Source organism: Musca autumnalis, unplaced genomic scaffold, assembly GCF_047663935.1.
Source record: "Musca autumnalis isolate F117 unplaced genomic scaffold, ASM4766393v1 scaffold_1, whole genome shotgun sequence".
Lineage (NCBI taxonomy): Eukaryota > Metazoa > Arthropoda > Insecta > Diptera > Muscidae > Musca > Musca autumnalis.
Window position 1 is genome coordinate 316,118,456 of NW_027411644.1, and position 27,792 is coordinate 316,146,247.

The following is a 27,792-nucleotide window of genomic DNA, read 5'->3' on the forward strand; positions in this document are numbered from 1 at the left end:
GCTATTTTAGTACGTGTCGGGAACCACATTATCACAGGACTTACTCTGGAAAATTGTGGACTGTTGTAATAGGGACCGTGAAAACAAAGAACAAAAATGTTCAAAAAGATACGAGACGAGTCCTCGAACTGCACTTTTCCCAAATTTTGTGTGGGAGGTACCCGAAGGGGTGGACCAATATAGTCTATACTCTAACCTGATACACGATTGGATGAAATAATACGATGTCCTAAGTGTGGATTAATCAGAAACTCTTTACGAGAGTAATCTTGCGGTTAGCCATTTTAATTGGTGCCGTCAGAATTTCTTGGAGCTTTTAGACCATTTTCTCAGGACGTATGGACTTGCCCCCCAAAATATTGTGCCGTCAAAACGATCCGAGAGTATCTCTTAAACTTCACTTTTTCAGAATTTTGTGTGGGAGGTACCCAAAGGAGTGGACCGATATAGTCCATATTCGAAAGCGATCTATATCTGGAAGCAATCATACTATGTGCAAAGTTTGGATCAAATCGATCAGTTCGAGAGTTAACGTCCACACCCTTTTTACAGAAAACTGTTGAACTTTTGTGGGGAGGTTGGGGGGTACCCCAACCTTGACCACTATCTTCGTGAGTTATTGTGCTCACAATTGTACCAAAAATTGTAAACTTTGGTTATTGTTGTAACAGTGTTTTTATTCTATGTTTGTAAGTTTATTTTCTGCTTACTCTGTCTCTGAGTCTATATCCAGTTCTAGGAATAAGACTGCTTCGATGGGATCTTACCACAGATCTGATGGAGTTAGTTGAGTAATACCCCGTTTATATATAACCGGATTTAACAAACCGACTGGGTTTTAAATGTCATTTCCGTTGCTTATATTTCAAACAAATCCTCATAAAGAAGGTTAACCCTGAAAAAAGTTCTAATATAAACAGCATATAAGTCTGGCAGGCCAGTTGAACCGGTGCAGTGTATCATGCGGACCTGTTTCACATGTTGGTCAGATGTTTTGCACGTTGTCATCGATACTTGCCCTATAGGAATTTAGATAGCTGCACCATCCCGAGTTGAGCCAAAATTACTCTGGTTCATCGTGGCAAATGACGTTCCTCAGCCCCGATAGATGGAGAGCTCATCACGCTTATTTGCCAATCTCGTCGCCTCTGCTGAGAAGTTTTTTTCTCACTTTGGGTATTCGACCAGTAGGTATATGACGTGCGGCTGCAGCAGTGATGATGTCTCTGAACGTCCTTTCTGCTACCCCAACATCGGAATGGTTGGTCAGATCATGGAAGCTGTGATTAGAGAAGTTTCTTAGGCTAAGTCAATTGGTTTTTCCTTGATTGATGAAAGTGCGGCGTTCAGAGGTGATTAAATCGGGCGATCTGCTGATGGAGATAATAATGGGACCTTGTTCGAAAGATATTATTCGCCTCTTTAAAAGGAAGAAGGATCAATAGATATTGTTGTGAAAAAATAGAAGATATGTCCGTTTAAATTTTAAAATGTAAGAAAGCCAGATTTTCACTACCCGAACGAACTAAAGGCAATTACGTTTTCCATGGATCCCAACACGATAAAATTTTGCATCAGAACGCTTGAGTATTTTTCTGGTCAACTTTTGTTGACCAAAACTGCCTAAAGGAGCATATCAATACTTTTGCGATGTACTAGAGAGTTCTTGACAATTGTGTTAGCTACAATTTTGGTCTTTGAGTTGGATCGCAAATCTCAATTGTTTGACTGTTATATGCCAAAATATCCAAAAATCGTCAATAAAAAACTTCAAGTGAAAATCGGGAGGCTCGATTTTCATCGTAGACATATGGTCCAGTGGACTTTTTTCCTCAGTTCAATCCCAGGAATCAGAAACGTGAAGGTTTTCGAATCGCCCCGGCCTTATACACATGTAGGTTTCTAAAACAGAACTACACTTTATTCTCCATAATTCCCGAAAGGGTTCACAATCCCAAGTAGTGTTCTCCTAATATATCAAGGACTATGGATTCTATTCGTGTAGGCTATGTTGATTGGATATGTCAGTGGAATAATTAAACTGAACGCTAGGAACTTCCAAAACTTATTCTGTCACCTATGAAAATGCTATTATTTATTTTTTTTTAATTAGGGACCTACTTATAGGACATTTTTAACTTGGTTTGGTACTAATGTCTTTGGAGTGATTCTTCCTAATTTAACTGAGGACTATTTAACTTACAGGACTGTCGAAAACAACCTTTTAGTGAATAAACAGACTGCAAATATCGATATGCTTCAGTCGAGTCTTATTTAGAAATTGTCGGAGCTTTTGCCATATTCACATTAAGTTGTAAAATGTACAAGTTTACATGCAATGGGGAGAAGATCTCTGCAGCTGTAATGGGAACATATTTCCTTATATCAGATCGAATATTGATATATTTAGAAATACAGGGCCCAAAATACCTAAAACCTATATCAAAATTCGATCCAATTTTCAAAAAGTTTTAATAGGCTTAATTTTTTGCCACAACCACGAACTGCTAAAGCTTTTTCTTCGAGTTAACCAAAATTGTGTCATTTACCCTTGACCTCTGTTGACAAGGATTAACGTTAACCGATCGGCATAAAATTTCATATATAAATTTTTCGATCAAAAGGAACAAAATTAGGAAGTAGGAGTTCCAAAGAAAATTTGGTCGCCCTAATTTATGTAAATGAGAAAATGCTGTGGCATATTCAATAAACTACATATTCAAATATTTGGAAAACTTACAATTGGTCGTTAACGTTTCCAAAATTATATGAGCATTTATACGTCAGTAAAGCAGTAAGAATGTACATGTTTATTTAATTAAATTCTAAACTACTGTAAGTGTCACAACTCAGTTTCCAATACTGCTGTAACATTATTTTCCTAATTACGACAAACTTATTGAATTGTATAAATATTTTGTTCTAGTTGAATAAAATAAATATTTCAACAAATAAAATAATAGCAACAACAGCATAATTTTATTCACCAACCTCGTTTTAAATTTTCTTGTAATTGACAGTTGTTCCATTTTCACGTTAAGTTGAAATTATTTATGCTTTCAATATACAATATTTTTTTTTGTTTGTTTCTGCTATGCCGTTAATAATTTGATATGAATTTTATTTGGATTTGTAATTTTTTGTTTTTTTCTTCTTCTTCTTGTGTCGTTTCTTTATTTTGGCTCGTTATCTACTTGAAATCGTTGTCGCCGACTTGTTGATGTTTGTTGGCGATATTGGTGTTGCTGTTTGTTTGGATGCTGACCGACGGCGATGGTGGTGAACAGGTCGTGATTGTGAAAGCGATATTGATGAATGCGCTAATTCACCGTGTCGTAATGGTGGCGAATGTGTGGACATGATTGGTAAATTCAATTGCATTTGTCCACTGGGATATTCCGGTACATTATGTGAGGTAAGTGGCTTACAAAAGTACCAACTTTTGTTTTTCTTTTAGGAACATTTTAATGTTAAACAATTTGTTTTTAATGTATATTAAATTATTTTGTGTTTACATTGTTTTGTGCCTTGTTAAATTAATGAGATTTTAATGATGGCCAACATAAACTCTTCGACAAAGTAGCATTTATTGTTGTATTGAATAAAATTTATTTATGGTTGACTTTTATTGCACATTGGCTGGCTGGTTGTGAGTTGATTGTGAGAACAAAAGACTTAAGACACATACATGGTGTTAACAAGCATTGTCTTATTCAAACGTGCATACTCCTCGTTACCTCTCCAACCAATCACTTGACAGATTTCATTGTTCGCTTATAAAATGTCATTTTATAATGGAAAGTATTACGAATTATTGAAATGGTTTTATCAAATTTACTGAAATTATTATCGAATTTTAAATCAGTTATGGTTAGAGGCGTAACATAATCAATTCATTTGTATTCATGGTATTAGTGACACAGATAACTACTAAAAAATTATTTAAGGTGATTAAATTAAGATCACTCATATAGTCACGGAGGAAAAAAAGGTTTAAGATTGAAATCAGAACGTAATAACAACATTAAGGAGTCTCTAAATTTTGTTTTCTGGACCAATGTGGCAAATAGGAAAATCCACGCTTATTGTTGACTTTGGACCACACAGAAATTAATTAAAAAATCCACGCTTGTTGTTGACTTTGGGCCATCCAGAAATTCTTTAAAAAATCCACGCTTGTTGTTGACTTTGGGCCATCCAGAAATTCTTTAAAAAATCCTCGCTTGTTGTTGACTTTGGACCACACAGAAATTAATTAAAAAATCCACGCTTGTTGTTGGGCCATCCAGAAATTCTTTAAAAAATCCACGCTTGTTGCTGACTTTGGGGGCACCCAGAAATTCTTTAAAAAATCCACGCTTGTTGTTGACTTTGGGGGCACCCAGAAATTCTTTAAAAAATCCACGCTTGTTGTTGACTTTGGGGCACCCAGAAATTCTTTAAAAAATCCACGCTTGTTGTTGACTTTGGGCTACCCAGAAATACTTTGAAAAAATCCACGGTTGTTTTTGACTTTGGGCCACCCGAAAATTCTTTAAAAAATCCACGCTTATTGTTGACTTTGGGCCACCGAAAATTCTTTATAAAATCCACGCTTATTGTTGACTTTGGGCCACCCAGAAATTCTTTAAAAAATCCGCGCTTGTTGTTGACTTTGGGCCACCCAGAAATTCTTTAAAAAATCCACGCTTTTTGTTGACTTTGGGCCACCCAGAAATTATTTAAAAAATCCACGCTTGTTGTTGAATTTGGGCCATCCAGAAATTCTTTAAAAAATCCACGCTTGATGTTGACTTTGGGCCACACAAAAATTCTTTAAAAAATCCACGCTTGATGTTGACTTTGGGCCACCAAGAAATTCTTTAAAAAATCCACGCTTGTTGTTGACTTTGGGCCACCCAAAAATTCTTTAAAAAATCCACGCTTGTTGTTGAGTTTGGGCCACCCAGAAATTCTTTAAAAAATCCACGCTTGTTGTTGAGTTTGGGCCACCCAGAAATTCTTTAAAAAATCCACGCTTGTTGTTGAGTTTGGGCCACCCAGAAATTCTTTAAAAAATCCACGCTTGTTGTTGAGTTTGGGCCACCCAGAAATTCTTTAAAAAATCCACGCTTGTTGTTGATTTTGGGCCATCCAGAAATTCTTTAAAAAATCCACGCTTGTTGTTGAATTTGGGCCACCCAGAAATTCTATAAAAAAATCCACGCTTGTTGTTGAGTTTGGGCCACCCAGAAATTCTTTAAAAAATCCACGCTTGTTGTTGAGTTTGGGCCACCCAGAAATTCTTTAAAAAATCCACGCTTGTTGTTGAGTTTGGGCCACCCAGAAATTCTTTAAAAAATCCACGCTTGTTGTTGAGTTTGGGCCACCCAGAAATTCTTTAAAAAATCCACGCTTGTTGTTGAGTTTGGGCCACCCAGAAATTCTTTAAAAAATCCACGCTTGTTGTTGAGTTTGAGCCACCCAGAAATTCTTTAAAAAATCCACGCTTGTTGTTGAGTTTGAGCCACCCAGAAATTCTTTAAAAAATCCACGCTTGTTGTTGAGTTTGGGCCACCCAGAAATTCTTTAAAAAATCCACGCTTGTTGTTGAGTTTGGGCCACCTAGAAATTCTTTAAAAAATCCACGATTGTTGTTGAGTTTGGGCCACCCAGAAATTCTTTAAAAAATCCACGCTTGTTGTTGAGTTTGGGCCACCCAGAAATTCTTTAAAAAATCCACGCTTGTTGTTGAATTTGGGCCACCCAGAAATTCTTTAACAAATCCACGCTTGTTGTTGAGTTTGGGCCATCCAGAAATTCTTTAAAAAATCCACGCTTGTTGTTGACTTTGGGCCACCCAGAAATTCTTTAAAAAATCCACGCTTGTTGTTGATTTTGGGCCATCCAGAAATTCTTTAAAAAATCCACGCTTGTTGTTGAGTTTGGGCCACCCAGAAATTCTTTAAAAAATCCACGCTTGTTGTTGATTTTGGGCCATCCAGAAATTCTTTAAAAAATCCACGCTTGTTGTTGAGTTTGGGCCACCCAGAAATTCTTTAAAAAATCCACGCTTGTTGTTGACTTTGGGCCACCCAGAAATTATTTAAAAAAATCCACGCTTGTTGTTGATTTTGGGCCATCCAGAAATTCTTTAAAAAATCCACGCTTGTTGTTGATTTTGGGCCATCCAGAAATTCTTTAAAAAATCCACGCTTGCTGTTGACTATGGGCCACCCAGAAATTCTTTAAAAAATCCACGCTTGTTGTTGATTTTGGGCCATCCAGAAATTCTTTAAAAAATCCACGCTTGTTGTTGATTTTGGGCCATCCAGAAATTCTTTAAAAAATCCACGCTTGTTGTTGAGTTTGGGCCACCCAGAAATTCTTTAAAAAATCCACGCTTGTTGTTGACTTTGGGCCACCCAGAAATTCTTTAACAAATCCACGCTTGTTGCTGAGTTTGGGCCATCCAGAAATTCTTTAAAAAATCGACGCTTGTTGTTGATTTTGGGCCATCCAGAAATTCTTTAAAAAATCCACGCTTGTTGTTGAGTTTGGGCCACCCAGAAATTCTTTAAAAAATCCACGCTTGTTGTTGATTTTGGGCCATCCAGAAATTCTTTAAAAAATCCACGCTTGTTGTTGATTTTGGGCCATCCAGAAATTCTTTAAAAAATCGGCGCTTGTTGTTGATTTTGGGCCACCCAGAAATTCTTTAAAAAATCCACGCTTGTTGTTGACTTTGGGCCACCCAGAAATTCTTTAAAAAATCCACGCTTGTTGTTGATTTTGGGCCATCCAGAAATTCTTTAAAAAATCCACGCTTGTTGTTGACTTTGGGCCACCCAGAAATTCTTTAAAAAATCCACGCTTGTTGTTGATTTTGGGCCATCCAGAAATTCTTTAAAAAATCCACGCTTGTTGTTGATTTTGGGCCACCCAGAAATTCTTTACAAAATCCACGCTTGTTGTTGACTTTGGGCCACCCAGAAATTCTTTAAAAAATCCACGCTTGTTGTTGATTTTGGGCCATCCAGAAATTCTTTAAAAAATCCACGCTTGTTGTTGAGTTTGGGCCACCCAGAAATTCTTTACAAAATCCACGCTTGTTGTTGAGTTTGGGCCACCCAGAAATTCTTTAAAAAATCCACGCTTGTTGTTGAGTTTGGGCCACCCAGAAATTCTTTAAAAAATCCACGCTTGTTGTTGACTTTGGGGGCATGCAGAAATTCTTTAAAAAAATCCACGCTTGTTGTTGACTTTGGGGGCATGCAGAAATTCTTTAAAAAATCCACGCTTGTTGTTGACTTTGGGGGCATGCAGAAATTCTTTAAAAAAATCCACGCTTGTTGTTGACTTTGGGGGCATCCAGAAATTCTTTAAAAAATCCACGCTTGTTGTTGACTTTGGGGGCATCCAGAAATTCTTTAAAAAATCCACGCTTGTTGTTGACTTTGGGGGCATCCAGAAATTCTTTAAAAAATCCACGCTTGTTGTTGACTTTGGGGGCATCCAGAAATTCTTTAAAAAATCCACGCTTGTTGTTGACTTTGGGGGCATCCAGAAATTCTTTAAAAAATCCACGCTTGTTGTTGACTTTGGGGGCATCCAGAAATTCTTTAAAAAATCCACGCTTGTTGTTGACTTTGGGGGCATCCAGAAATTCTTTAAAAAATCCACGCTTGTTGTTGACTTTGGGGGCATCCAGAAATTCTTTAAAAAATCCACGCTTGTTGTTGACTTTGGGGGCATCCAGAAATTCTTTAAAAAATCCACGCTTGTTGTTGACTTTGGGGGCATCCAGAAATTCTTTAAAAAATCCACGCTTGTTGTTGACTTTGGGGGCATCCAGAAATTCTTTAAAAAATCCACGCTTGTTGTTGACTTTGGGGGCATCCAGAAATTCTTTAAAAAATCCACGCTTGTTGTTGACTTTGGGGGCATCCAGAAATTCTTTAAAAAATCCACGCTTGTTGTTGACTTTGGGCCATCCAGAAATTCTTTAAAAAATCCACGCTTGTTATTGACTTTGGGCCACCCAAAAATTCTTTAAAAAATCCACGCTTGTTGTTGACTTTGGGCCACCCAAAAATTCTTTAAAAAATCCATGCTTGGTGTTGGCTTTGGGCCACCCAAAAATTCTTCAAAAAATCCACGCTTGTTGTTGACTTTGGGCCATCCAGAAATTCTTTAAAAAATCCACGCTTGTTGTTGACTTTGGGCCATCCAGAAATTCTTTAAAAAATCCACGCTTTTGTTGACTTTGGCCCACCCAAAAATTCTTTAAAAAATCCACGCTTGTTGTTGACTTTGGGCCACCCAAAAATTCTTTAAAAAATCCATGCTTGGTGTTGGCTTTGGGCCACCCAAAAATTCTTCAAAAAATCCACGCTTGTTGTTGACTTTGGGCCATCCAGAAATTCTTTAAAAAATCCACGCTTGTTGTTGACTTTGGGCCATCCAGAAATTCTTTAAAAAATCCACGCTTTTGTTGACTTTGGCCCACCCAAAAATTCTTTAAAAAATCCACGCTTGTTGTTGATTTTGGGCCACAAAAAATTCTTTAAAAAATCCACGCTTGTTGCTGAGTTTGGGCCACCCAAAAATTCTTTAAAAAATCCATGCTTGTTGTTGGCTTTGGGCCACCCAAAAATTCTTCAAACAATCCACGCTTGTTGTTGACTTTGGGCCATCCAGAAATTCTTTAAAAAATCCACGCTTGTTGTTGACTTTGGGCCACCCAAAAATTCTTTAAAAAATCCACGCTTGTTGTTGACTTTGGGCCACCCAAAAATGCTTTAAATAATCCACGATTGTTGTTGACTTTGGGCCATCCAGAAATTCTTTAAAAAATCCACGCTTGTTTTTGACATTGAGCCACCCATAAATTCTTTAAATAATCCACGCTTGTTTTTGACTTTGGGCCACCCAAAAATTCTTTAAAAAATCCACGCTTGTTTTTGACTTTGGGCCACCCAAAAATGCTTTAAATAATCCACGCTTGTTGTTGACTTTGGGCCATCCAGAAATTCTTTAAAAAATCCACGCTTGTTTTTGACATTGAGCCACCCATAAATTCTTTAAATAATCCACGCTTGTTGTTGACTTTGGGCCACACAAAAATTCTTTAAAAAATCCACGCTTATTGTTGACTTTGGGCCACCCAGAAATTCTTCGAAAAATCCACGCTTGTTCTTGACTTTGGGCCACCCAAAAATTCTTTAAAAAATCCACGCTTGTTGACTTTGGGCCACCCAGAAATTCTTAAAAAACCACGTTTGGATTTTTTGGGCCAGCCAAAAATTCTTTAAAAAATCCATGCTTGTTTTTGACTTTGGGCCTCCCAGAAATTCAAATACTCAATGTTGTAGCTATGGAAATATATATGTAAAAAATGGAGTATTTTTAGATTGCAAAATTAGCAAATTCTGGAGGTGGAAGTAAGCCAAAATCAGTTCGTCTCAATAAACCACTGTTGCCAGCATAACATCCTAAGGCTCCGTGAATTTTATGGTCTGCTTAAATAATATTTTTTCAGCGGTAGATGGTTGTTGTTTCTGCGTTTGTTCACTTTGCCTGTTACCATTATTTTTTCATCTTCCCTCTTCGTAAACATTTTGTGTGACCAAAGTGAATTCGACGACAATAAAACCCACAAAATATGTGGCTGCCATTCGTTGAAAGACTTAACGATCGATAATTTGTATGAAACAATGGTATTTGCTTTAAATTAAAACTCAATTTTGGGAGATTTAACCATTTTTAAATTGTTATAAATATGCCACCACAATTACCCCCTCGAACAATGAAACAACCGGAGGAATTTATGTGCATAAATTATCCAATACTGTGGAATACCAACAGAATTTAATAAAACTGAAAAAATACTTTGAGCCCATTTTAATTATTCCCCGCTTAAGTTGTGGTTTATTATTTTCGTATTTTCATTGTCTGCGCCGCTATGGAAATTTATTAGAGTTTCATGAGGTGTTACTCTGTCGAGGTGTTGTCTGTCCATCTTTACATTTTATTATTCTGACAATGTTATGAATGTGTCATTTCAAATGTGCGGAGAATATTAAGTAAAATAACTCAATACAGTGCCCATCTCACATTTGTCAACAATCACCGGAGTTTATTTTAAAAAATTCCTCATTTTTTGTTTTGGAATTATTTGTGTGTTTTTGTTTTCTTTGTGGAAGAAGGTGTCGATAGCTTCATTATTTAAATGTTTATTTATGGCTAAATTGAATTCAAAAAGGTGATTTAAATTGTAACAATGTCATGAAAACTAAATCGTGTTATACCGATTACTTACATGTGTACATACATACAGATATGAGCCTACGTATGTAGATATGTCCCTTGTGGTAAATGTGTTTAATCTTTTGAAGTTAAATATGCAAATGAAACAAAAGACTTAAGAAGCAAACTTTATGTGTTTATTATAGGCCGTGACAATGGCAAAGCGTGTATGCGTGCGTGTGAATGTTTAAGCTTCTTAACAAAAAAAAGACAAGACAAGAAAAAACATTCTCTCATTAAGGTTTAACAAACAAAGTGCTACATAAATAACAGATATAACCTATAAACTTGCAATATAATGGGATAGAAACGTTTAATGAATGTAGCGTTTAGTGACTAAATTATAAAGAAATGAAAATATATTTTTTTTATTTCTTCGAAATGAAAGTGTTTATTCTAGGAATGGATAAAAATAAAATGAAAGTGTCATTTTTATAGTTTCCGCCATAAGGAAACCTTTAGACTTTGATCAAAAAACTATCTAGTTCTGTCAAGACAAAACTTGAAAAATTCCCACAAATCTGAATTTTGGTGGAGAGCTAGGGTCAAAAAATCATAACCCTAGTCTAGATACTGCCTACTAACAGTCGTGATGGCTTTATATGGCTGACATTCTTTGGCTTTTGGAGGACAATTACTGTTTAGTGCTAAGGGATTGAAATGCTCATCATGAGTTTTGGCATCCTGTCCTAGACGATGAGGAGTACAGCTCTAGCAAAGCAAATTGATAGCTCCATTAGAGTGGTTTTAAAAAATCGATGTCGGATATTTTTATGCGGCACCCTCCTAAAATGTTTAGTTTCGTTAAAAATTAAGATTGCCAAAGTTTGAGCTCAATCAGAATATGTTAACACTTGCCACTGGGGCCTCAAAGTTTCCATGGGCCCTTTATATAGCTAAAATTAAAATCTGTCCCGATTTTGAAAAATTTTTGTAAGATTACTTGTTTAGCCACTACAAAGAATTGGTAAACTGTTTTCATCGATTGGACAATAAATGTGGTCTGTAGAGCGATTTCTGTAAAATTTCTTTCACAAAACGCTCTACAAACCACATTTATTGTCCAATCGATTAAAACAGTTTACCAGTTCTTTATAGCGGCTAAACAAGTAATCCTACAAAAAATTTTCAAAATCGGGTCAGGGCCGCTGGGAACTTTGAGGCCCCAGTGGCACGTGTTAACATATTCCTATTGAGCTCAAACTTTCGCAATCTTAATTTTTAACAAAACAAAATATTTTACGAGGGTGCCGCATAAAAAATCCGACATCGATTTTTTCCCTTTGAGTTAAAACTAGTCTAAGCTCCATTTTTTCACAGTGAACGAAGACATCATGATAAACAACGTTTCCTGGGAACCCATTATTCCATCCATTCCACCATCTTCCCAGCATGGTCTCTGACCACCGTACTTGTCTGACCCATGGAAAAACTGATTGGCAAGGGATCAGAAAATTTATCGATAACTGCTTCCGATAGTTGTCCATTCCCTTAGATTCTCGGGTAGCTGATAGAATTTTCAGTATCAACTTGATAGCTCAACATTTTGCACGGTGAACGATACACGTCCTACGAGGATAAGAGGAGATTCCCAAAGCTCGCCCTACATGACCATTGTGGCGCCTGGTCTGGTAAATGACGTTTTCTGGCAATCCGTCAGTTCATTCAATCCGCCACCTTCCCATCATTGTCTCCATTAACAAACCACCTAACTTCATCTCTGACCACCCCACTTTTCAGAATCATGGGCAAACTGATTGGCAAGGGTTCAAAGTATTTAACAATCACCGCTTCAAAAAGCTGCCCATTTCCTCAGATTCTCGTATAGCTAAGATAATTTTCCGTAACATTGATTGGCCCATAATTTGCGCGCGAACGAAGACGCTCCTACGAAGATAAGAGGAGATTGACAAAAGTCGCCAGACATCACCTTTGTGGCACCCGGTCTGATAAATGACGTGTTTTGGGAATCCGTAATTTTAAACAATCATACCACCTTCCCATCATTGGGACGTCACCTCTGACCGGAATACTTTTGTAAGCCTTTGGAAAGCAGATTGGCAAGGGTTCAAAGAATTTAACAATCACCGCTTCAAAAAGCGGACCATTTCTTCCTGCAACGGCATCACACCTGCAGTCGCTCGCTACACACCTACGAATGCCTGAAGTTATACCAAATTATCCAGCAGAGGCGAGGGGACTAGCAAATGACTGTGATGAGCTTCGACGTTCGAACCCGGAAGACACAAGAATTATTAATTATTAGGCTTCGTAGGCGAAAATAAGCGGAAAAAGTGGTCAAACCACCGGAAGCAATGTAACATTGCTACATCATTAAGTAAATTGCGAGTGATTTAACCTCGAAGAAGAAGAAGGACGATAGAACGGGTGTTACTTCCAACGGCGTAACAGTGACAGATCAGAATAGGTTCGCATGTTATTTTAAACGGCAATTTAAATACCATTCCGAGAGTGATATGGCGAAGAGGAATGTGCTACGCCCTCCCAACGGAGGAGGTACCGCACAATTTACTATGAGCGATGTTGCCGACGTCATCCAAAAATGCAAAATCATTCAAAGCGTTGGGCCCAGAAGGAAACTCAATTGTAATGCTTAAGCAACTGAATGAACCCGGAGATGAGTATTTGACAAGTGTCCTCAATCTATCCCTATTGTACCAGGAGCCTGAAAAGTTGGAAGGGTGATCCCGCCACTGAAGCCAGATAAGGATGCCAGTAGAGATTGAGCACACAGACCGATCTCCTTATTTTCGTCAGTGGCAAAGACTATAGAGGCACTATTCCTCCCCACGATGAGAAGCAGTTTTCCAGTTGCCCAAAATCAGCATGAATGCCGGGAAATGAACAGCACAACAAGAAAATTACACGCCATATCAACACATATCCGTCGAAGATTGAACCAGAACAGGCCATGCCACCGAACAGTTATGATGGCTCTTGACCTACCAAGGGCCTTCGATACCGTTAACATAAATTAGTAGTCGGAGATCCTGCGATTGACTAAGGGATTTCCCCATCTGCCTTTCTGAAATGTAAGAATCTATAGACGGCGTACGAGTAAAGATCGTAATGTATGCCGATAATTGTATGAAGTTGAGCTCGGGTCCTATATTCGATAGCATATATGATAGAATATGTGTCTTGGGTGCTACCGTGGTGCAATGGTATGCACACCCGCCTTGCACACATAAGGTCGTGGGTTCGATTCCCCGGCCAGGCAACTTTTCAACGGTGGCAAAATACCCCTCAGTAATGTTGGCGACATTTCCTGAGTATTTCAGCCATGTAAAACTTCTCTACAAAAGTGGTGTCTTAGACACGCCGTTCGGACTCGGCGATAAACTGTAGGTCCCATATCATTGAGTTAATATGAATCGGGGTGCACTCATTGATATGAGAGAAGTCTCCCTTGTCCCTTATGGGATGTTTGTGGAACAACTATTATGTGTCTACATAATGTCTACTAAGTCAGCTTAGTGCAGTCCATCGAAGTGAGGAATATGGAAATATCCCCCACTAAATCCTCTGTTCCTCACGTAGATGGCTGAAATATGTTGGTCGATGGTGTTCTGATACTGACCACTAACAACCCCAAGGTATTGGGTATATCGTTCGACAGCATGCTTAAGTCGTCCGAGCAAACCACAGCCCTTAGCGACAAGATGAGAAATAGGAACAAGGTGCTCAAGTCGCTGGCCGTCAGTACTTGGGGTGCTTAAAAAGAAACCGTGGTGACTTCTTACAAAGCAATAGGCCGGTCTGTGATAAGCTATGCGGTGCCAGTGTGATAAGCACACATTAGCGCTAAGCAGCGGAAGACGTAGGGGGTGACGTAGGGGATGAAAGATACCAATGAACGGTCTTGACCGGCTTTAACATGGCAAAGTCCAGGATTTTTGTTGGTCCCTCTCTCATCTCAAGTGGGCACTGACTTCCCCGTGGTGTCACCTGGGGATTCTGCCTTTACACCCGTTAAAGGTAATGAGCTAAAATGTGCCGCGCGTTCGCCCATAAGAACGTTAAAAACTTGGGTTTAGGCGCCGGGTTAGTAACGATCCCCTAGAAAAACGCAGCCTACTATGAAAAAAAGAAAGAAAAGAAAAACAAATCCATCTGAAGTTGAAGAACCCCGCAAACGTTTTAAGGACCATGATCTGCGAATCTGTACCTGGAATGTTCGAACTCTTTATATAGAAGGTGCAGTTTACGCATTGGCAGATGTACTTGAAAAGTACAAGGCCGACATTACTGCCATACAGGAAATACGATGGAACGGGAAAGGCGTCACAACAACACCTAACGGTGACGCACTGTATTATAGCTGCCATGACATAAAGCATGAGTTTGGCTGCGGATTTGTAATTGGTCGGAGGTTAAAACATCTGGTCTCCAGCTTCATCCCAGTGAATGAAAGACTTGCAGCAATTCGATTAAAAGCAAAATTCTTCAACATCGGCTTTATTTGCAATCATGCTCCCACTGAAGACAAGGACGAACAGACCAAAGATATATTTTACGAACGCTTAGAAGAAACTTATGACCGTTTCCCTGCCCATGACATTAAAATTATTCTAGGGGATTTAAATACCAAAATTGGAAAGGAGAATATCTTTGGCCCAACAGTCGGGAAATTCAGTCTCCACAGCGAAACATCTGACAATGGTATGAGGCTGATATACTTTGCAGCTGCAAAAAAAACATGGTGGTTGGCAGTACCATATTTAAGGATCTCGATATTCATAAGGACACCTGGCTGTCGCCAGATCAAAATACAAGAAATCAAATTGATCACGTTGTGATAGATGGAAGACATTCATCGAGCGTGTTGGATGTACGATCGTTCCAATGTGCAAAAATAGACTCGTACCACTACCTTGTTGCAGCAAAGGTATGTACCAGAGATTACTCGTTGCAAACAAAGTACGAACAGACACAACACGGAAGTTGGACATCGGTAAGCTACAATCACAACAGATCGCCACAGCTCAACTGGCCCAATTGCTTAATCAAAGCACTCCTCGTCCCAATAACATATCAGGACAATGGCAAAACATTGCACACTTCATGCAAACAGCGGCAAAATCAGTACTTGGATACCAGAGACCTCCACCAAGGAATCCATGGTATGACAAGGAGTGTCGAGCTACTACCGAAGAGAAAAATGCGGCATATAGGGCTACTTTACAATCAGTAGCAACGCACGAGCGCACGAGAGAGGTATCGGGAGAAAGAAGAGAAGAGAAACGTCTTTTTCGCAGGAAAAAGAGAGTTGGAAAAGCGGGAGTGTAAATAAATCGAGATGTACAGGAGACAGAATGAAGTCCGAAAATTCAACCAAAGAGTGAAACATTAAACTGATGGCTTTGGCGTGCCAGTGCCTCCTGTAGAGACCAGCAAGGTAATTTGGTAACTGATACAGATAGTGTGCTAAGGATATGGAAAGAGCATTTTTCCAAACTGTTGGTATCCAATAGTAGCAAAGTCGACGAAGATACTACAGATCCAATCCCAGAAGATGGTACTGAATGCATACCACCTGGTAGAAAGACAGCAATAAACCGGCTGAAGAATAATAAGGCAGCAGGACCTGATGCCTACCGGCCGAGCTGTTTTAAACCGGAGGCGACACGCTGATAAGGTGTATGCATCAGCTAGTTAGCTCCATCTGGCAGGAAGAACGCGTACCCGACTATTGGAACCTGAGCATCCTGTGTCCCGTTCATAAGAAAGGAGATAAGACTTTATGCTCCAACTATAGGGGCATAAGTCCTCTCCCTATCGCCTACCTGATAGTGTCAGGGATATTGTGCTAACGACTAAATCCCATGATCAACGAAATAATTGGACCTTACCAATGCGGCTTTAGACCAGGCAAGTCCACCATCGACCAGATATTTACCCTGCGGCAAATCCTGGAGAAGACCCAAGAGATGCAGATCGACAACTACCACCTTTTTGTCGATCATAAAGCAGCCTTAGACAGCCCGCTACGTTCAAGGGTATTTCAAGTAAAGAGGTTTCAGGCAAGGAGACAGCCTTTCGTGTGATCTTTTCAACATCCTGCTGGAAAAGGTTATACCAGAGGCAAACGTCAAAAGAAGTGGCACAATCTACACCAATAGCCACATGTTACTTGCTTATGCTAATGATATAGGCATCATAGGACGATCAGTAAAAGAAGTAACCAATACCTCTATGAAGGTCGATGGGGAATATGCTAAAGTGGGTCTGGCGGTAAACGGCGAGAAGACCAAGTTGATGGCGTTGACGCGCCGTAAACACAACAAACGACATCAGTTGTGAAATAAAAAGAAGAATTGTATTAGCCAACGGATGCTAGTTTGTCTTAAGTAAGCACTTTAAAAACAAAGCCACAACTCGTCAAACAAAAATAACGCTTTACAAAACACTGATACTACCCGTGCTGATGTATGTTTCCGAAGCCTGGGAACTTGCGCAAGCAGATAAGGTAGAGCTGGGCGTGTTTGAGAGAAAAGTTCTTCGAAAGATCTACGGACCAATTTGCGTTAACGGTGAATACCGACGTCGCATGCACCACGAGATGTATCAGCTATACAACGACATCAGTATAGATAAACGTATCGATTGCGATTGCAGCGATTGCGTTGTCTAGGCCATACCATAAGAATGAGCGATGATGAACCCGCTAAAAAGGCGTATAAAGTCGGGCCGCATGGCTGTACACGCAGAATTGGCAGGCCAAGGAATAGATAATGCAAACAAGTGGATGATGAGATGAAAAGGCGCGGTATTCCAGAGTGCGAAGCAACAAATAGAGAGGAATGGAGATCTTTTCTTAGTTCGGTCTATGGAACAAATGTTCTGTAATGGGCCAGCTAAGTAAGTAAGTACCACCTTCCCAATGCATTGGGACGTCACCGGCATACTTTTCTAAACCTTCGAAAGGCAGATTCGCAAGGGTTCAAATAATTTAACAATCGCCGTTTCAAAGAGCAGGCCATTCCTTCAGAGAGAATTTTCCGCAACGTCATCACAACTACAGTCGCTCGCTATATACCGAATTACCCAGCAGAGGCGACGGGACTAGCAAATGACTGTGATGAGCTTCGACGTACGAAGTCGGAAGACACAAGAATTATGGAACTTAATTTTAAAACCAAAGGTTTAGTAGGCAAAAATAAGCGGAAAAAGTGGCCAGACCACCGGAAGCAATGTACAGGATTAAGTAAATTCTGCGTGATTTAACCTCGAATCTGGAAGGGAAGAACGATAGAACGGCTGTTACTACCAACGGCATGACAGTGCCAGACCCGAATGGGTTCGCGTGTTATTTTAAACGGCAATGAAAAGACCCTTCCGATAGTAATATGGCGAAGAGGAATGTGCTACGCCGAATAAGAGCCCTCCCAAACGAGGAGTACCACTACAATTTACTATGAGCGATATTGCAGACGTCATCCAAAACGCAAAATCACTCAAAGCGTTGGGCCCACAAGTAATCTCAATTGTAATTCTTAAACAACTGAATGAACCCGGAGATGAGCATTTGTTCCAGAAGCCTGAAAAATTAGCAGGTTGATCCCGCCACTAAAGCCAGGTAAGGATGCCAGTAGAGGCTGAGCATACAGACCGATCTCCCTATTGTCGTCAGTAGCAAAGATTCCTCCCCACGATGAGAAGCAGTTTCCTGGTTGCCCAAAATCAGCATGGATCCCGGGAAATGAACAGCACTACAAGAAAATTACACGCCATATCAACACATATCCGTCAAGGGCTGAACCAGAACAGGCCATGCCACCGAACAGTTATGATGGCCCTTGGCCTATCGAAGACCTTCGATACCGTTAACCACGCCAACTAAATGTGTAAACGCCTGTCACTTGTGGAAATCATAAATTAGTAGTCGGAAATCCCGATATTGACTCAGGGACTTCCCCATCTACCTTTCTGAATTTTAACCTGTTGTGTCCTCATGACACCAGTGGACTATCCTCATGGTGATAGTCCACTGGTGTCATGACGACACAACAGGTTAAAGATTTTAGCGGTGCATCAGCACAGCAAGATTTTGTCGATGCAGTTCGTTCATGCTTTGGTGTTATAGCCGTGAGCATCCCTCTCACAATATAGTGAACATGCACGTCAAGCGAGTGATTTATAGAAACGTCTAAAGGTACAAACTGGAACCTCTAGATCAACGAGCCTATCAGGCAGGCTTGGATAGCATTCACACTAATGCAATTACGCAGAAATTGGAAAGATGCACTGTGCCGGATTTCCATTTAAGCGTTGTCATTTGGGTATCCTCATTTAAAAAAGAACCGAAATTTTTAATATTGAATATATGATCTTAAATAAACTGTGCAAGTTTATTTTGTTCCTCGTATTTTTGACATTTCTATCATCAAAACCACGGTATAAAACCTCTATTCAAAATTATAAATATCCCATCCATGGATATTGTCTCATGTTTGCGTTATTATTTTGCATACGAATTAAGTCCCGATCAGTGGACAAAATAGCCAACATCATGGAAATAAACAACCAAACAGGGAAGACAGGAGCTAGAGCTAAAGCAATTTCACACAAAGTAAAATGAGGAACGATGATCGGGCCACAGTGAATGTGTTCAACACACACACAAATATGTCATGACGCGTACTGTTGCTGTTGTTGCTGTATATATCACCATACAGCAGTATCTGTCACACGAATTTGATGCTTTAATACCTTTTAACACTAATCGCATTACGGGCAATCAATTGTGATGAGAATATAAAAATGAGGGACGAAGAAGGTTGCAACGCACAAGCAAACTCGTAGACACACAACGTTATCCAACGGAATGACTCTCAACTTACCTACCAACAGCCTAAAGACAAAATCAAAGTCCAGCCATTTTAAAACCTGGATTAAGCGTGTGGTGTGTGTGCGCGAGATTTTTTTTTTTTTTTCATTTTTTGTGGGCCAAAGAACAGTGACTAACACTTTTTTGATTCGATTTCCGTTTATGTTTTTTTTTTTTTGTTCCATGATGCACGGAGTAACAGTTTTGTTCTTTCAGCTATCTTAACGATTTTCTCACGTGTTTGTTTCATTTTTTATAGAGGGGATTTTAAATCCCAGTTTAGGTTACAAATGATGATGATGAGGTCGGTACGTGTGGCTGTATTTTAAATAACATTTTTTTGGGAGATAACTTTTATTTTGTTGTTTTTTGGGGAATTGGAGCGTTCCATCAACTAAATGTAAACTAATCACTTATGACATTTTATCAATATTTTGTTCTTATTTTTAATGTTCTCTCTTTCTCTCAAATGACCACCCTCAAACTGATTTAAAACTAATTTGTTTCTTTGTTCATTCATTAGTTGGCATTTTATAGCGATGATTTGTAGCTTCTTGTCAGCAGAGATTTGTCTTTAAATTAATCATCGAATTTGAAGCCATGGGGAATAAAATCTTCTAGAACAAAATTTGGGTTCCTGCCACTGTTGTTATTCTTTTTGTGTTTCTTTTGCCAATTCATGTTGCATGATGCAGGAAATGAACTAGAATTCAATTTCTGGTTGCATTGCCAGAGTGATTAACAGGTTATGAAATTAATTTCCTTCGAATGAACATTATACGAATTTCTTTGAGTGAACGTTATTTGAATAGACTATTTTAAGGAAATCAAAGAGAGATTTCTTTAAATAACAAATTTCAATAACCACAGGAGGTTCAAATAATTGAATATAAAAGAAACATCATATTGTGCAGGTCAATATGAAGGATGATATATTTTTTGATTAGGCGCATACTCTCTCATTTGCTAAAGTTATTGGTTGAATTAATTGAAATCTAACTAATTCACTTCCCATCAATGAGAAATTTTGACAGAAAGAAATTGGGCAGAAGTAACAGGATGGCGAATTCGTTCAATCACGGCCAGAAGAAGCATAAGGTCGCGTTCGTAGCCATGAATTTAAAATTGTTCTAGTCGAGCTCCAAATTTGGGGATACTGGCCCAACAGTCGAAAAATGTAGTCTCCACAGCGAAACATACGACAGATGAGTGACAATCCCACGGCGCACAGCGGTTCAGAATTGTTTTTTACTGGTCAAAATTCTGCATCTTTTGAACGCATATACATTAAAAATATTCGAATTCGGTCTAGTTCTTGCAGAGGAATTCAAGGTCAAAATTAAAAATTTAAGTGCTTCTGAGTTTTTGGTATGTTCTACTTAAAAAGGTCAAACAACAAACATAAACACAGTATAAAAATACAAAAAATAAAAAATATGAAAAAATATTTAAATTTTTTTCATAAAACTCAACAATTTCTTTCTCTAGAAATTTGCCATTGTCGTAATTTCTAAAATAGCGAAGAAAAAATCGTCTCTAGGAGCACGCATCGCCCACATCTTCCAATATTTTGACCTAATTTTGTGGTTTTCTTAGTTTCAATATATTAATTCGAATCCCAAATAGAAACAAGTAAAAAAATATCAGTCGGCTTTGCCGACAGATATACCCTCAGCCTGTATATATTGAAACAATTTTTCCCAAAAAACGTATGTACTTAGGGGTTTTTAAAAATTTTGGGAATTTGAACCGACAAAAATGTTCATTAGGATTAGAGATCAAAAGTTTTGCCCCCATACGGGGTTTTTACACCCTTCGGGATATTTGCTCAAGAAGTATGGACTTGCCCCTGAAAAAACGTTTAACATCGTAATTGAAGCAGCGAATGCAAGTTGCTTCAACAAAAATCAAGGTGATTCGATAGCAGGTCTTAAAGTGAACTTATCCGAAATTTTGTGTGGGAGGTACCGGACGGAGTGGACAAATATAGTCCGTATTTGAACCTGATCTGTATCTAGTAGATATATTAGGATGTGTAAAGTATGTACCAATTCGGCCACTCCTTTCAAGAGTTACCGTACGAACAATTTTTCGGAACATTTTTGAACTTTTGTGGGGGAGGTACCTGAAGGAGTGGATCGATATGGCTTAACTTCGAACTTAAACTATGTTTGGGCAAAATATTACAAAGGCCAAATGTTGGACCGAATTGGCAAATTCGTTCTAGAGTTATCTTGCGCTCCAACCACCACACATGGTGCCATAGGGGTTTTTTGCAACTTTCAGGCTATTTTCTCAGGAAGTATGGACTTGCCCCTAATGAAACTTGTACCGTCGTATGGAGGGCAGTGAATACACGTTGCTAAAACAGAAATCAGAGCGATTCGAGAGATGGCCCTAAACTGAACTTTTCCGAAATTTTGTGTGGGAGGTACCCGAAGCAGTGGGACGATTGAGTCTATATTGAAACAATATCTAAGTCTGGTACACATTTTACGATGGGCAAAGTATGGACCAAATCGGTTACTCCCTTCAAGAGTTATCGTACGCACAAATTTTCCGAACATTTTCGAACTTTTGTGGGGGAGGTACCGGAAGGAGAGGACCGATATAGCACATCTTCGAACTTAAACTAAGTTTGGGTCAAATATTACGAAAGTTAAAATTTGAACCGAATCGGTTTATCCGTTCGAGTGTTATCGTGCGCTCCAGCCAGATAGACAAACAGACAGACAAACAGACAGACGGACGGACATTGCTCAATCGACTCCAAATTGTCTGAAACACATTTCGTCCAAACATACTTGGGGTCTAAAACCATTATGTCGATGAGGCACATTTTGCCCGTATGAAAGTGTATAAACCCTCGTTAGCATAAATGCTGAGGGTATAAAAATACTCATTGGGTTTTTATAAAACTCATATAACTCTTATAAAAACGCATATATTAAAAAATTGTCCGTTTGTGTAAAAAATCTATACTTTTTTGGGGAAACGGTATGGAAAAAAACACATTTTTACCCATGTAATTTCAAAAACTTTAAAGAAGTGGTAAACGGACGGAACGGGACTGGTACAAAAGTATATATGGGCTGAAAGAGGACACTCTCGAACATCATTCTGTGAAAACGGAATCTTGTTCCAGCTGTTCCCTAAAATTTCTAGTCAACTAAATTTGGAATTTCACTAAAATTTAGTACCTAAGAAAAAAATGAAATAGCACACTTCGTGTAAACGCTACCATAACAACAAAATAATGGACACAATATCTGTTATAATTTCCGAGAAATAGCTATTTCTTTCTCCAGAAATTTGCAAAAGTGACGTATTTTCCAAAATTGGAAAAAAAATTGTCGTCCTTAGTAGCATGCCACGCCCACACCTACCAATATTTTGACCTAATTTTGTGGTTTCCTTAGTTTCAATATGTTTACTATCGAATCTAATATAGAAATTAACAATCGGTGGCGACAAAAAATGGAGTTTTGACAAGGAAAATCGATTCCTGAACCACTGTGCGGTGCACAATGGTTCAAGAAACGATTTTCCTGGCCAAAAATCAAAATTTTGTTTTATCACTGATATTTAATTTCTATATGGGATTCGATAGTAAACATACTGAAACTAAGGAAACCAAAAAATTAGGTAAACATATTGGAAGGTACGGACATGGGGTGCCCCTAAAGACGAACATTTTTCCCATGTTTGAGAAATACGTAATTGTTGAAAACTTCTGGAGAAAAAAATAGCTATTTCTCGGAAACTATAACATATATTGCGTTCGCTGCGTTTTTTGTTAGGTAGTTAGAATTGTGGCCTTTAAAAATCGGTTTAATAAATTAGAGTAGCGTTTACACAACATGAGCTATTTTATTTTTCCCCAGGTACTAAATTTTATGAAATTCCAAATTTAGTGGACTAGAACTTTTGTGGAACAACATGGAACAATGTTCTGTTTTCACAGAAATATGCCCGAGAGTCTCCTCTTTCAGCCCATATATACCTTTGTTACCGTTTTTTGTGAAAAAAATTTTAAAATTTTTTTTCGAAATTTTCTTTTTTAGTTTTTTTTTTGTATTTTTATAGTTTATTTATTGGCGTTTGACCATCTTTAATATATAAGAAGACATAAAAAAATTCAAACAACACTGATATTTTGATGAAAAATAGTAAAAAATTCAAAAGTTTAATTTTGAACTTGAATTCCTCAGCAGCTAACAGACCGAATTTGACCGCTTACAACTTACCGGAAAGCTGATTGTGTTATCTGTCTAACAAAAAAGAATTGTGAAAATATATCTGTGCGGCGGTCGGTTTTATGCACCAGATTGACTCAGAGGAGTATTCGACCAGTGGCTGTGTTTGTTTTCGTATATTTGTTCACCATGACTACTTGAAGCAATGCAACTCACTCTCGAGTTAGAGAAACAAGGATGATAATATGTTCAATGGCGTGACACAGTGTCAGCGCGTGTTACTTTAACCGGCAATTTATAGAGCAACCCGAGTTTGATAAGGCGAAGAGGAGTGTTGTACGCCGTATAAGAAAAGACCTCTCAGTCGAGGATGTACCACAACAATTTATGATGAGCGATATTGGAGATGTCATTAAAAACGTAAAATCATCCAAAGCGTGGGGCTCACACGGCATCTTAATGGTAATGCCTAAGCAACAGGATGAACCCGGCGTTGAGTACATGAGTAGAGAGAAGTCTTCTCAATTTGTCGTTAACTACCCATATTCTATTAGAAGCCTGGAAAGTTGGCAGGGTGGTCCCGCTACTGAAGCCAGACAAGGGTGCCAGCAGAGGGAAAACTATTTTCCGATTTTCCCCTTGTTGCCAGTAACAACGATTTTAAAGGCACTACTCCTCCTCATGATGCCCAACATCAGTATGGATTCCAGAAAATGCACACATCCACAACAGCATTACACGTCATATCCATACATATCAGTCGAGGACTGAACCAGAACAGGCCGTGCGAACGAACAGTTCTGGTGGCTGTTGGCCTATCGAAAGACTTCGATACCGTTTAAGTCGTCCACATTGGTGACAAATATGAATAAGGCACTTACGTTGCTGACCGCCAGCTCATTTGTTGAACAAGGTCTTACGTCGCTGACTGGTAGCTCATAGGTTGTTGACAAATAAACCTTATCGACCTCTTATAAATCAATAGGTCGCTCTGTGGTGAACTATGTGGCTGCATTGTGATATGTAAATGTTAGCGATATTCAGTGAAAGAATATTCAAACATACCAGAATGCCGCACTGAGGACTGCAACAGGGTGTCTCCTCATCACACCAACGGACCGACCACCTTTATTAGGAGACGACAATTTTACGGATACATTAGCATTACAAAATAATGTGTCGATGCAGTACCTGCTTGGCTGTTATCGCAGTGGGCATCCCTGCCACAACATAGTGGACAGCCTCCCCCACCCACGCACATCAGGATAGATATTCATAATCTAGAGAGGGCTCCAAAGGTACAAATGAAAACGTCTAGACACAGTGCCGAACATACGTTTGTCTCTGGTTACGAAGTTTTTCGGCGATTCCCACACATACGACCCGAACGTAAAAAAGAGCGTACGAAAGAGAGCAAATGTTTGTTATACTCTCAGCCTTAAGGCTAGAAAGGGTATATACACTTTCATACGGGCAAAATGTGCATCATCGAAATAATGGTTTTAGACCCCAAGTTTGTTTGGACGAAATGTGTTTCAGACAATTTGGAGTTAATTTAGCAATGTCCGTCCGTATGTCTGTCTGGCTGGCTGGTGCGCACGATAACTCACGAACGGATGAACCGATTCGGTTCAAAGTTTGGCTTTCGTAATATTTTGTCCAAACTTAGTTTAATTTCGAAGATGAGCTATATCGGTCCACTCCTTCCGGTACCTCCCCCACAAAAGTTCCAAAATGTTCGGAAAATTTGTGGGCTTGATAATTCTTGAAAGGAGTAACCGATTTGGTCCATACTTTGCACATCGTGAAATTTCTACCAGACTTAGATGAGGTTCCAATATGGACCCAATCGAATATGGACTATATTTGTCTACTCCTTCTGGTACCTCTCACACAAAATTTCGGATAAGTTCACTTAAAGACCTGCTCTCGAATCACTTTGATTTTTGTTGAAGCGATTTGCATTCGCTAACTCCATTACGACGGTAAAAGTTTTTTCAGGGGCAAGTCCATATTTCTTGGGAAAACAGCCCGAAAGGTGTAAAAAACCTCTATGTCACCATATGTGGCGGTCGGAGAGCACGATAACTCTCGAACTGTTCAACCGATTTGGTCCAACATTTGGTTTTCGTCATATTATATCCAAACTTGGTTTCATGGGCAATACCGGTCCACAACTTTCGGTACATCTCCCCAATATTTAAAAAATGTCACCAAAATACTAGGACGATATCACTTGAACAGGGCAACCAATTTGGCCCAAACTTTGGATCTCCTAATATTTTATCAAAATTTAGTTTAACTTTTAAAATGCCCCATATCGGTCCTCCCTAAGGGTACCTGCCCTACAAAAGTTCAAAATTTGTGTCTTAGTGCAGTTAATTCGTAATCCACATTTTTGTAGGCAAGTTCAAATGTCCAAAAAGGGCCACAAAATTGTGAAGCGACCTTAAATACATTCGATCTGTCCGTTTCGGTTCACATTGGCTGACACTTTTTTACTTGTTTTGTTCGAACTTACTAACACACTGCCATAAATTGCCAATGCCCTCTTCATGGTCGGCACTGTGCGAGTCTATTAGGCAGGGTACAGTAAGAATGCGTACACGGAGAACACCCACATCGATCGCAGCAGAAGAACGCAAACAAGATTGGTTTTTTTAATATTGGGCCCAAATTGAGAGCACGATACCCACCATATGTGCTGCATGTAGACTGGGACTACGCGACTCGCTGCATTTGTTTACCCACTTACCTGTCTCCTAACTCGTTATGGACATAGATAGTCAATGTTGTAGAAATTGTGCACACGATATCTATCGAAGGGGGAACCCGATTTGGTCCAAACTTTGCGATATCTATCGAAGGGGGAACCCGATTTGGTCCAAAACTTTACACATCGTTATTCTTTTTTTTAAACATAGATCAGCTTCTAATATGCACTATATACATAGGTCTCACACAAAAATTCAATTTTAGTTTTGTAACAATGCTAGCATCGTCAAGAAATTTTTGCATCGGGTCTTGATCGTCTTTCGTGGGCAAGTCCATGATTCCTGACATAATGGTCCAAATGCTCTAAAAAATCCACGGTGACCAACTAAAAAACTTGATGCTCACAATAACTATCAAAAGGTGCGATTTACATTGGTAAACATTTGTGCATCGTAATATTTCAGATAATAGTTTTACCTATGGACTAGACACTCTAGCGGGTACCTTCCACACAAAATTTTTCGCGAATGTCCAGTTTAAAGACACGTCTAAGATTGTTCTGAACATTTTACAGCAGCTAGTCCTCACGGCTCATATTACGACAGTATAATTTCACTTGTTTCATTCTTCCCTCGATAATCGGCCGAATGTTCCAAAATCCCTTCCAAATGTCATTGTGGCAAATTTAAAAATAATTCTGGTATTCGTTGTTTGTAACCAGTTTTGATTGGGTCTGTCAGTGAAATAATTAGGTCCGATATTTATGATACCAGCCCTACAAACGACGAAACATTTTCACCAAAGTCTTCCAAAAATTATTTACAGAAATATATAAACTTAGGGATCTGATCATAGTACAATTGGGCATAACATTCCTGTTATTTTTTTATACAGTCATACGCTGAGGGTAATTAGCTGTCCGCCAAAACAACTGATTCTTTTTTATTTGATTTTTTTGTGCTTATTAGAGACCAAATAGACTGAAAACCACCAAAACAATGGAATCCTGCTTTTAGGGCTAAATAATCGAACATAGCTTGTCTATATTATTCCGATGTATCATTTAGTTCTATAATAAAATAATAATTGTTGCACAAACATCCCAGCAAAGGACAAAGGAGACTTCTTTCATATCAATGAGTGCACCCCGATTCATATATTGCTCAATGATATGGGACCTACTGTTTATCGCCGAGTCCGAACGGCGTGTCTAAGACACCACTTTGTAGAGAAGTTTTACATGGCTGAAATACTCAGAAAATGTCGCCAACATTAATGAGGGGTATTTTGCCACCGTCGAAAAGTGTTTGATGTTGCCTGGTCGGGGAATGGAACCCACCACCTTCACCCTGCAAGGCGGGTGTGCATTCCATTGCACCACGATGGCACCCAATCATTTAGTTTTACTAATACTAATTGAACTTTATATTTAATTTTTTGGGATCACATCTTCATCAATCAACAAAATCATATGTGATTTATGTAATCGCATAACTCAAAATAATAAATTTTCAAAATATTACAAATTAATTGTTGTTCATCTTCATAGTTTTCTTCATCATTTCAGGAGGCCAATGACCACTGTACACCTTCACCATGTTTGGAGGGTCGTTGCCTAAATACACCAGGTAGCTACTATTGTCACTGCCCACCAGGGAGAGCTGGTAAACATTGTGAACAGATACGACCGCTTTGCAATCAGCCACATTGTAATGGTAAGTCAATTACTAGTCATTTCCCTCT

General features: G+C 38.9%; 1 protein-coding gene across 3 annotated transcripts in view; it reads left to right on the forward strand.

Annotated features, from left to right (window-relative positions):
• Nucleotides 1-27,792, forward strand: part of Ser (protein serrate) — a 164,452-nt gene that overhangs the window by 94,103 nt on the left and 42,557 nt on the right. For 2 of the 3 annotated variants that reach the window (XM_073962343.1, XM_073962344.1), the window contains exons 11-12: nucleotides 3,288-3,415; nucleotides 27,617-27,764. In XM_073962343.1, the coding sequence (XP_073818444.1) occupies nucleotides 3,288-3,415; nucleotides 27,617-27,764 (276 nt within the window). Of the gene's footprint in view, nucleotides 1-3,287; nucleotides 3,416-27,598; nucleotides 27,765-27,792 lie in introns of all 3 variants that reach the window. The other variant, XM_073962342.1, reaches the window with a different exon arrangement.